Source organism: Xenopus laevis, chromosome 3S (genome assembly GCF_017654675.1).
Source record: "Xenopus laevis strain J_2021 chromosome 3S, Xenopus_laevis_v10.1, whole genome shotgun sequence".
In the NCBI taxonomy this organism is placed as follows: Eukaryota; Metazoa; Chordata; class Amphibia; order Anura; family Pipidae; genus Xenopus; species Xenopus laevis.
In genome coordinates, this window is record NC_054376.1 from 35,798,471 (window position 1) to 35,810,704 (window position 12,234).

The 12,234-nt window shown below is 38.2% G+C and overlaps 1 protein-coding gene across 2 annotated transcripts in view; it reads left to right on the forward strand.

The window, feature by feature from the left end:
* Positions 1-11,848, forward strand: part of rasgrf1.S (Ras protein specific guanine nucleotide releasing factor 1 S homeolog) — a 46,630-nt gene extending 34,782 nt beyond the window's left edge. For both annotated transcript variants that reach the window (XM_018255213.2, XM_018255212.2), the window contains 13 exons: positions 933-1,303; positions 1,770-1,895; positions 2,511-2,681; positions 3,407-3,513; positions 4,353-4,465; positions 4,809-4,869; positions 5,174-5,277; positions 6,059-6,143; positions 6,271-6,468; positions 6,756-6,835; positions 7,520-7,637; positions 10,305-10,373; positions 10,653-11,848. In XM_018255213.2, coding sequence (XP_018110702.1) covers positions 933-1,303; positions 1,770-1,895; positions 2,511-2,681; positions 3,407-3,513; positions 4,353-4,465; positions 4,809-4,869; positions 5,174-5,277; positions 6,059-6,143; positions 6,271-6,468; positions 6,756-6,835; positions 7,520-7,637; positions 10,305-10,373; positions 10,653-10,745 — 1,696 coding nt within the window. In that variant the 3' untranslated portion in view covers positions 10,746-11,848. The remainder of the gene's footprint in view (positions 1-932; positions 1,304-1,769; positions 1,896-2,510; positions 2,682-3,406; positions 3,514-4,352; positions 4,466-4,808; positions 4,870-5,173; positions 5,278-6,058; positions 6,144-6,270; positions 6,469-6,755; positions 6,836-7,519; positions 7,638-10,304; positions 10,374-10,652) is intronic.
* The last annotated feature ends 386 nt before the right edge of the window (positions 11,849-12,234 follow it).

Here is a 12,234-nt window from a genome sequence, read left to right on the forward strand (position 1 = left end):
GGATTCGGTTCGGTATTCGGCCAAATCTTTCGCAAAGGATCCGGTTGTTTGGCCTAATCCAAAATAGTGAATTCAGTGCATCCCTAACGGAAACATCTACTATTTCGGTGAGAATGTAGTTTTGGTGTAGGGTGGCCAAGCTGGGTGTCAGCCTGTGTATTGGACCACTTGTGTGTAGAAGTCAAATAAACTCTTGGGTGTCATTTTTATGAAACTTACCATTCCTGAGCTTTTCTTTAAAAAGAACACAATTGTACTTTTTATGCATACATTTCATTAAAAGAAGCTTTCAATAAATATTTGGAAGTAAGCATATACAGTAAGTGCCATTTTTAGGTCAGAATTTAGGTTTTCTGCCACTTTATACACCAATTATGTCAATCCACAATAAAGGGATCATTCCTAAATCTTCCATTTTATATATTCTTCTACCTGATACTGTATGTTTATATTTATGGCAGAGTTATTTCCTTTTTTTTCTCTTTTGTTTCCTAACTGTGGATCTGGAATCCCAGTGGCTGGGTCTAGTAAGTGGATAGGGGGCCTTAAAGTCCCTTTAAGGGCCCAAACACTGATCTCTGACAAGATCTCAAACTACAATGTTATTTGTGGTTTTTCTGATATGCACTACTAGCTATAGGTGGCTTTCCATTGAAATCAGTATTTATTTTCTGATGTTCATTTCATTATGACACTCCAATTGTATACCTATTATTATAACCATTTTACAGTAGAACATTGGCATCATTTGCATCTACATGCTCTTCATTGTTATGTTCACTGCCACGACACATTTTGTTGTATCTTGTTGAATAAAATTTTGTGGGGCTCTTTTCATTACCCCAAGCAGAGGATGAAAAATGATGGTGTTTACCTATCATGGTCCTGTGTGACTGAGCCTGCACCCACACTGTTTTATTTCATTTACTTAGGTCCCTGGAGCTCCTGTTTGCTAGTAATCAGAATAACAAACTTCTATATGGGGAGCCTCCAAAATCTCCCAGAGCCACTCGCAAGTTTTCATCTCCACCACCCTTATCCATTACAAAGTCCTCATCACCAAGCCGCCGACGCAAACTATCCCTCAACATTCCTATTATAACTGGAGGAAAAGCACTAGATCTTGCTGCTCTTGGGTGTTCCACCAATGGATACCCAAGTACATGTCCTGCCCCTCCGCCATACAGCAAGACAACTTTAGACATCAACAAACTTTATGTGTCTGGGAGTTTTCCCAGCAAGGTGGGGGAGGGAGAAGAACCGCCTGCAGAGAGGGATGAAGAACCAGGAACCCAGAGGCAGAGTAAGTATTTTAAGGAAATATTATGGGTACAGGTATAGGATCTGTTATCCAAAAACTCCGAACTACAGAATGGTCATCTCCCATAGACGCCATTTTATCCAAATAATCCAAATTTTTAAAAAATTATTTCCGTTTTCTCTGTAATAATAAAACAGTACCTTGTACATGATTCAAACTGATATATAATTAATCCTTATTGGAAGCAAAACCAGTCTATTGGGTTTATTTACTGTTTAAAGGATTTTCTAGGCATGAAGATCCAAATTACGGAAAGATCCGTTATCTGGATGACCCCAGGTCCCGAGCATTCTGGATAATAGGTCCCATACCTGTATTGTGAAATATTATGTAATAGTATTGCATATTGTGTATTTGCAATATTATTATGAAAGATGAAACCTAGTATAGCAACAAGTGAAGCAAGTGGAGACACCGGGGTTCATATTCTGTCATTTATATTTTGCAGACTCTGAAACTTCCACTCGTGGAGATTCGGACAACGAGCAGACAGATGGTGATGAGGCTGAAACAGATACATCCCCCACGCGTTCTCCCACCACTCCTGTATCTCAGCGTGGGCGCAACTCTGCAGGTAGTTTTACACTGTATCCAAACCGATAAAGAAGACAATGAATGATGTGCCAAATATATCTACAGAGGGTTATATTTTCCAGAATGCAGTCTTTAGAAATTGAATCAAAATGTCATAAGTTAAGGCTGTGTCTGTTGTTCATTGTCTTTAAAGTTTCACCTGACACCATGAAAATCCCATGAGAAGGCCATTTTGGGCTTTTTCTTGCCTCCAGGAAGGCTTCTGACACTGGAGTGGTAGTCCTATCCCTTGATCAATAAACAGAGGCTACTAATTATATATTTTCCCTTAGATTAAATGGCTTAGTGCTTAAGTTTGGAACTGAGATTTAGATTAAAGATGAAGGGCTTCAATGTAAAAAATAAAATGAGTGCAAACCAATCCTCAGACTTTCATGCATTTCCATTTAACACCAAATAAATGATCACATTGGGGTAACTTCACTTGTGCTGTATAATAGAGCCCTCTTCTATAAATGCTGAGTGGGTCTCTACTGAATATTTCCAAGCAAAAATATGGGTCATAACTACAAAAAAACCTGTGTCATTACACTAATTAACAGTTATATGTCAGTTTTTATTGTTTGGTGCTTATTACATTATTGTTACACTTCAGATTTCACACTTTTCTCATATAATAACGGCATTGTCATGACTGCCTGTCGGGAACATGATAACAGCCGAAGCAACCTATCAGCAGCTTCTGCCTTTGCCATAGCAACAGCTGGAGCCAATGAGGGAACACCAAAGAAAGAGACATACAGGCGAATGTCTTTAGCCACTGCAGGTGAGGTATTTGGGGAAAAATGGGTGTTTAGTGTGATATTACATGAAAGAAAAAAAAAATAGCTTTGTACATTTATATCCTTGACATTTACTGGCTGCTGGAAAGTAGCATTAAAAAGGATTTCTGCTGCCACTTAAGTGCTGCCAAGTGACACTAACTTGTGGCATGGGATCCATTATAAGTAAACCCGTTTAGAAAGCTCCATTATAAGTAAACCCGTCTAGAAAGCTCCAATTACAGGAAGGCCATCTCCCATATACTGCGTTATAATCAATAAAATTAAAATGTTTAAAAATGATTCCTCTGTAATAATAAAACAGTTCATTTCTGCTTGATCCTAACTAGGGTATAATGAATTCTTAGTGGGGCAAAACAATCCTATTGGGGTTAATTCATGTTTAAAGGATTTTTAATATACTTAAGGTATGGTGATGCAAATTACGGAAAGATCCCATATCCAGGAAAAACTCAGGTCCCAAGCATTCTGGATAACAGATTCCATATCGGTATAGTCATTATATTTGCATATATTAATGGACTCACTTTGGGCAAAGTGGCTCATTTTAACCACAGGTTTAAAATGGAAAATTGTATAATATATGCAAATGAGCAGGAAGAAATTAATGAAGTGTTTAATTAATTAGTATACATGGAAGTGTAAGACAAAAAGAATCAGCAGATGATATTGCCCTGTTGTTGATGGTTTATTGCATATTTTCCAACAGGATTCCCTTCAGATCAGAGGAATGGAGACAAAGAATTTGTGATCAGGAGAGCAGCAACGAACCGTGTGCTTAATGTACTGAGACACTGGGTGTCCAAACATGCACAGGTACCATGAAATCATCCCTGTCTTTATTACTAGACATGGAGCTTCTGATCCCTTCTTTTTCCCTGTCATTACCCACCAAGACATTTTCTAACAGCCCACCTAAACGAGCATTCACTTCATGGAAAGAATTTGTCTATGGCTTCAATCAACCCACATATGGAAACCAAACAATTGCCATATATCACTTTTTAAAGATGTATATGACCCACCTGCTCCTCACCTACTAATTTAGCAAGAAACCCAACTTTCCATTATTTTTAAAACATTAAAGGGCAGATTTACTATAGGGCGAAGTGGCCGTCGCTAGCGAAAATTCACCAGAAATCCCATCCACAGGGACCTCGCCAATTTACTAACAAGCTATTGGTCATATGTCTAGATACATTTTTCTCCATATGTATATGACTGTAACACATATGGCCACACAATTCATTTCAGTTAGAAAAATCAGTAGAAGTGTGTGCCAGTTGTATCTGTGTATAACACATTGCTTTTTTAACTTTTGACTTTCCAAATAATTCTAAAAAGCCATACTGTACTTGCCCTTGTTCTTCTTTATGTGTTTCAGCATCAATATAAGTCCCATTATATATGAGATGTAAGTCTCAGCAGATAATTATGGCAACTGCTGTATATTAACTGTGTAAAGCTGTGATTATAATTCATTTTTAAATTAATAATATTAATCTGGGCATATATTTATAGTCAATGTTAACTGGGTAAATCTGTGCACTTATTTATGCAATTTATATGAAATGTGTAACCCTATTTCCTATCAAATTTCAGTCCATATAAATTGTTTGCTAAACATGCCAACTTGTCATTATGTATTTTTAAAGGATTTTGAGACAAACCTGCAGCTAAAGACTAAAGCGATTTGTTTCCTGGAGGAGGTTATCCATAACCCTGAGTTGCTGGCTCAGGAGCGGAAGGCGGCAGCCAATATCATTCGGTGAGACAGACATGTGCACATAAACAGGCTTTTTGTAGATATACAAACATGAGGTGTCTGCCCAAAGGGATAAATTGTTAGAATTTAGCCACACTAATACACAACCACAGCTGGTCAGTGGGAAGGAAGTGGGGGAAGATTATGGTATTTCATCATAACACAAAATTTCTAGATAATATCACATAGCGAGGCCGCAACATATACAGGCTAACACATGTGATACATTAACAGATATTAACAGAGAAACAAATTCATGCACGCAAAATTGCTAGCAAACACTGATATAACACAATGGTACAAGAACTGAACATTAAAATGCGTCTGTTGCCCTGTGTGTCTACAGCACATTGACCCAGGAGGATCCCGGAGACAGTCAAGTTACCCTGGAAGAAATTGAGAATATGGTGAGTACTGTCCAAATAAAACAGTTGAGGAAAAAGTTAACACGAGAATGAGAAAGTAGTGAAAGATAGAAGGATACCAGCAAAGAAATGTCGGGAGAAAAAGAGACAAGTAATATCATGCATGAGACCTATATAATGTATTGGAAGGGAGAAGATGCGTAGGGGAATACTGACTGTGAAAGAGCAGAAATCATATGCAAAATAACAATAAGCACGTACTAAATGATAGTTTGTTTTGGTTCAGAAGTGCTTAGGCATGTTTCAAGATGCTTCCATTAAATAGTCATTTGTCTGTAATCCACAGGTGTTGGATGGTCCAGTAGACCCCTTTGAATCTCTGTCTGCATTGGAGATTGCAGAGCAACTCACTTTACTGGATCACCTTATCTTCAAGAACATCCCATATGAGTGAGTCACATTCCCACCAACACTGCCCTCTTCTGTCTGTCAATGTATAATGTACTGTGTCATGCGCAAGCCTGACCCACATAAACAGCTCTCAACCTAAACTATCTCTAAATGTCCTTGTGGTACATATAATCTCCTACTCTCCTACACAGAGGGAAAACTCAAGTACTTAACATTTTCATATTTCAAAGAGAATAAAAACCCGGGAGGAAAAAAAAACACCTGAATTGTTCTACATTGTAATTCTTTTAAACATATTGAATGTATAGTTACTGTATCTGGCAACATTTTTCCCTTTGATACTTTTATTGAGCAAGTAGTGTATTGTGAAAATATAATAATGCGTGAACAAGTGGCAACATCAAACTTCCATACTGACAAGTTACTACTATTCTGATAATATGAGCTATTGCACTTGCTGTTTCAGTCTGAATGACAGAGCAATTTTCCTAATTGAATTAATGTTAATTTTCAAGTACTAGCATTTCTCTGCTTCCAGCTACTTCCCCTACCTATACCAAGGCAAAGCAATCCTCTGTATACCCCCAACTTTGCACTCCCACTATCCAACTCCCACTATCCATCTGTCCCAAGCAGAAAACTCAGCCACCATCTGACTGTACTTGTAACAGTTTTAAATGAATGGCACCAGCATATTCACACAATGCTGCCCTCTTCTATTCATTTAAAGATTGCACTTTATTTACATTTTGGCGTTTTTGTGGTTCATCGTGCTTTTTTTCCTAAATAATTGTTTCCCTCTCACTTAACTACCCTACAGGGAATTTTTTGGTCAAGGATGGATGAAAAATGACAAGAATGAACGGACACCTTACATAATGAACACTAGCAAACACTTCAACCTTGTAAGTGATTTTAATTTACAATTCTATTGTGAAATAAATGCAAGCAGGATTGTAATTGGCACTATATTAACTTTACTGTATATTCCCATGCATATAATGATGAGAGCATGTTTGCCTCCTGTCTTAGATGAGCAATCTGATTGCCACAGAGATTTTGCGAGGGGACGAGCCAGCACAGCGTGGATGTACTATAGAAAAGTGGGTTGCAGTAGCCGATATTTGTCGCTGTCTCCATAATTACAATGCTGTTTTGGAGATCACATCATCCCTTAACCGCAGTGCGATTTACCGTCTCAAAAGGACCTGGATCAAGGTTTCCAAGCAGGTGCTTGCTTGTCATAACTTTTTATCTTAACTTAATGGTATATATGGCACCTGACTTTATCAGATGGAACTGAAAAGCTCAAAATCTGTTTCATCATCATTTATTTATATGACCCAAGATGTGTTTTATAATAAATCCTTGATGTGTTTTATAATAAATGTCCTTTTTAATGAAAATATATTGTATTATCAGAGAAGGAAATTTATTGTTCTAAATTATATCATGGTTTGCTTTTGTGCCTCTTATACTATAGCCATCAATATTTTGCCTTACATTTTTTTTTTTAGACAAAGACATTAATTGATCGGTTACAAAAACTGGTGTCTTCAGAAGGAAGATTCAAGAATCTTAGGGAGGCTTTAAAGAAGTGAGTTTTTATCTTGTGCTCTATTAATGGCAGCTGTTTTTAGCATTAGAAATCTCTGGCTCAGGCCCCCAATTGGTGTAATTTCCATCTGTTTTTAATGTCTACCATAAACAGATGTATGTACTGGGTGCCTTACAAGAATAGACACTACTTCCTTGCACCTCCTTTATAAAACAAGTAGGCTTGTATTTGGATGTACATGAGCTGCTCACATGCATGTCCCATATTTATATAAGTAAAAGTTGAGCCTGCCAATGTGCCATTTGAGGTGCAAAGAACTGTGCCTAATTGTGCACAAAGAAGGAGGGGTGGGGGGAAAGGTGGATCATGGACAAAAAAGAAGACATTCCAAAAGTAAGGATTATGGTACATAATGTAGGGCAGGATGCCAACTTGCAAAAAACATAGCAGTCTAACTTTGCAACCTGCCCTGCACTTTTAAAATTAAGAATAATGTTATTCCACTTTTCACCCTGCCCGCCTTTAGTAAATTAATCTTTTTCAATATCAGACTGTTTGTGCCTTATCTAGTACAAAACCCCAAACCAACATGGAATTCCAGAGAGTCAAGTCTGCATTTTTACTCAAGATCAATTTTAGAACTTATTCCAAAACCATTTTAATGGGTTTCCAAAAGTTCTATTTCTGTACTGCTATTAATGTGATCGCCTTCTCTCTCTCCAGCTGTGACCCACCATGTGTCCCTTATCTGGGTATGTACCTGACAGATCTGGCTTTTATAGAGGAAGGAACCCCAAATTACACAGAGGATGGACTGGTCAACTTCTCTAAGATGAGGATGGTGCGCAAAATACAATAATTTGTACAAACATGTTATATGTTGTATTAGTGCCGCTGTGGCGACTATGTAAAGGCAATTTTTCATTTTCCAAACACTTTTTTCAGTTCAGTTGTTTTCAGATTGTTCCCCATAAACAAAGACTTTTTTCATTTGCTTTACATTTTTTATTTTTTACCTTTTCCCCAAAATTAAGTTTAACGTTGAATTTTCCGGTCTCTAGTGTTTTCGTCCAGCAGCTCAGTAATCCAGGAGCATCTGAACTGTTACAATTTACTACATATAGGGCAGATATATCAACGGTTGAGTGTTTTTTTTTACACCTCAAATGACCTTGAAACTCGAATGGTATCTTATTTAAGTAAAAACATGAATGTCTAAAATTTGAACGAATATTATAGACTCAAATCAAATTCAAATGGAACTCGATTTCAGTTTTTTCGAACCTTAATAAATCTGCCCCTATGATGATACATTTCTGAACAGAGTCTGTGCAACTATTGTATCAATTCAAACAGCTGTTTTTAATAAAACTCAGGGATTCAGTTCAGCAGGGACAAATAAAACAAATGTATCAATTTATATAGAACGAGAAAGTCTGCGACCCCCCCTCTCCCAGAGGTGCTTTAAGAAGGTGAAAAACAGTCACAAATAGAAAATAGAAAGTAAATTTAAAAAATCTTTATCTCAAACCAACTGAATTGAAAAAAAGTGTTTAAAGGTGAACAACCCCTTTAACTCATGCCAACCTGTTGTCTTAAAGTAGAAGGCAAGGAGTTGTCAATAATGTCAGTGCAATAAAATTTGCTTTTACAGGTATGGGACCTGTTATCCAAAATGCTCTGGACTTAGGGTTTTCCGGATAATGGATCTTTCCATAATTCGAATCTTCGTACCTTAAGTCTACTAGAAAATCATGTAAACATTAAAGGAGAAGTAAAGTTAAAAAACGATACCTATTTCTTTCTGTTTACCAGCAGCCCCCCTCCTGAAACGCCATATTAAAAAGTGTCTATTTAGTAGTGGCTTTGTGTACCCTTGTTCATTAGTTTCTCCACCGTTCAAACTTTGGCGCCGCCATTTTCCATTCGGTACCTCACTTCCGCCTCTACTGTACTGCGCATGCGCCTCATTTCAAACCAACAGCCTCTAAACAAGGAGGCATTAAAACAAAGTTAAAATAAAGGCTTCTTTTTAATTTGCGCTGTTTTCCTTTTATTAGACATGTATTTAGACAGACCTCTGTCAGACAGACCAAAACGCTGGGAATATTTAGCTGACCTCCGTTGCTCAGCTCCTGCGCTCACTGCCAAGCTGTAAATTAAAACCGGAGTGAGCGCAGGAGCATGTAAGCTTCAACAGGGAAGAAGCATCGCGATTGGCGGTTGAGTGAAAGCAGGCGGGGGCAGAGGTCAGGAATGAGGAAAGGCTAAATCACGTGCCTGCAACGTCAGCTCTTCAAAGGAAAGCCACAATATACTCAAGCGCATGTGCAGGGCACTGCTGTGAATGATTGCGCATGCGTGTGCCCTAATAGGACTCGTTTTTGCACTGCAGCCAGGGAATGCTTCCATATACAGCTTTGAGCTTTTTTTAAAAACGATGACAGCACAAACCTTAATAGAAAAACGAATGAGGGAATGCTTACTGGTAAGGATACTTTTATTTCATGGTCAGCAGTTAGAGCTTTATTTGATTTTTGACTTTACTTCTCCTTTAAGGGGCACATTTACCTAGGGTTGAATATCGAGGGTTAATTAATTCTCGATATTCGACCATCGAAGTAAAATACTTCGAATATCGAAGTCGAAGGATTTTGCGCTATTCTTACGATCGAAGGAATAATCGTTTAATCGAACGATCAAATCCTTTGAATCGAACAATTTGAAGGATTTTAATACATTGATCGAAGGATATTCCTTCGATCAGGAAATTGTTAGGAAGCCTATGGGGACCTTCCCCATAGGCTAACATTGGCCTCGGTAGGTTTTAGGTGGCGAACTAGGGGGTCGAAGAAATTTTTAAAGAGACAGTACTTCGACTATCGAATGGTCGAATAGTCAAACGATTTTTAGTTTGAAACGTTCGATTCGAAGGTCGTCGTCAAAGGTCGAAGTAGCCACATTACATGATTGAGGACTCAATAGACCTGTGACTAAACTATTGATGGTGCACAGTGATGTTCACTAAGATCTTCAGTACACCCCATTATCAATTGCTCACATATACTGCTTTGTCTGCTTTGGAGGCTCTGATAGGATGTGATGGTGGCCAAACATGGCAGCCTCCCAACCCCCTGTATAGCTGTGTATTGTGCCCTGAGGTATTAGGGCCCTTTTGAAATTTGAGCGATATTCTTGGAGATAGGTAAGTGACACATTTGCAGGGGCCCCAGTGTGTTTAAAAAGGCTTGTCTTTCCGGTAAATAAATTCTGCTTATTTTAGTTGGACAGGCACTTCCCTAAAGACTCACAGCTGTAACAGAAAATGAATACCTTGGGGTAAAATAATTATGCCATCATTAGATTGCTGCTTTAAATTTAAATATGCCATTTATTTTTAAAAATGAATTCATTGGTATGAAATATTGTTAGAAGATAAACCAGCCAACAAAAAATGTTAAAGAATGTGTATGCATGTGTGTAAATGATCGCCCTATGCATGTTTCAGATTTCACACATTATTCGGGAAATTCGGCAGTTTCAGCAGACTTCATACAAGATTGAAAACCAGCCCAAGGTACTACTACGAGACCCAACTATCACTGTACCGATGCCACTGTACATACACATTGCTTATTATTTCATATACGTACATTATTTGACAGCCACTTATTTGAAGTAATTGTTTGGTTTGTGCAATATATTCATTAGTGGGATGTTCGATCATTTATGGTTACTTGATATGCATTCGGTCCAGCACAGTTGTAAATTAAACATTATCACTGGGTAACCAAACTGGTTACTCTTAAAAATAAAGGTGCTTTGTGATTTCTGAACAAAATTGTCTTTCCTGCAGGTGACACAGTATCTCCTGGATACTTCAACAGTGCTAGATGAAGAGGGTCTTTATGAAGCTTCTCTCCGACTGGAGCCCAAACTTCCCACCTGAAGTTTTGTTTAGAACCCCTGCCTGTATCATATTGTACAGAACCCCCCAAGACTCTATCCAGACCCCACGATGCAGGGGTCACCAAGCAGGGGCAGAAATGTCTGTGTCTCATCCATCCCAAAACCCAATCACCTCCGAGACACCCCACACTGCCCCACCCCAGGTTTGCCCCAAAGACACCCCGCAGAGAAAATGAGTTCTTACTAGAAGCCCTGTCGTACAGCTTCATAAACTATGCAGTGGGAAGGCTTGGACTGCTAAAGCCTCCTTCTGACTTTTAGTGAGAGGAGTAATAATGGGAGAAACACATCACCCAAACAGTGGCCACCCTGCACTTGCATCCTCCATCACCTGTTATGCTAGAATGGAGGGGGGTGGAGCAATGATTCGCAGTCTTTCAGATCTTAACTGTGAGCTGTGCTTAATGCAAAATGAGTTTGGTGAAACTAGGAGACTTCGAAGAGAATACATGAAATGATGATGTCCCTATAAAAAATTAAGATATGAATTCTGCTTTGTTGCACAACAGAGAATTATCATGTTATATTGGAGTCTACTAAGCCTGCTTCTTATTTTTTCCATATCAAGAGCTGGCCAAGCTGGATACACAGATTCGGGAATCTGGTCATGATTTGTGGAATGGGAATCTGAGCAGCACCTCACAATATTGTTGTGATTATAAAGGCCTCACAGCTCATTTTAATATAAGGGGCTGCTTGTGGTGGTTACTTTCAGCAATCTGAGCAGAGGAGAACCCAATAATGGATATAGCAGAAAGCACAGAACTGCACCAGAGGATATAGAGATGCTGGTATAGAGAAAGCAACTGTTTCCTGTGAATTTAAGTAAAGATTAAGGCTCTGTGATTTACTGTCATGAGTTATCTCCAACCATTGAGCTTCGCAGAAAAGAATATTATCAGCTGGAATATATAGATTAAGCACAAGGCATAGAATGAAGGCCCCTCCAGCAGCTGGTCTAGAGGACTGATGGTTTAGAGAAAAATTTGCAACTATATTTCTGGTATCTTTATTTTTTTTGTACAATTCAGTATTTCCTGATTACCTCTCGCTAATAAATCTTTTATCTCAGGGTTACCACCACCTAAGTGTGATTACTGATTATTATTTTGTGCTGAACCAAATACCATCGTCTTCCCATACTTTTCAAACCTATAACATGTTCTATTTAAACAAGAATGCAGACTCAAATTCCCCCATATGTAATAAAGTTTGCCTAGGAGCAGTAACCCATAGCAACTAATAAGATATTTCCTTTTAAAACAGTTGATCGGTAAATGCTAATTGCTGATTGGTTGCTATGGGTTACTGCTCTTGGGTAAATGTAGTGCCTTTTACTTCATATGCAAGATTGTGTTTTACTTTCCTCTAACAAGAAGGATATTCTTATTTCCTTTCCTTATTTCCATATGAAAGAAGAGGATAAAAAGGAAGCCAGTCGCTCCCTTACGTACATAGCAGATAATTCA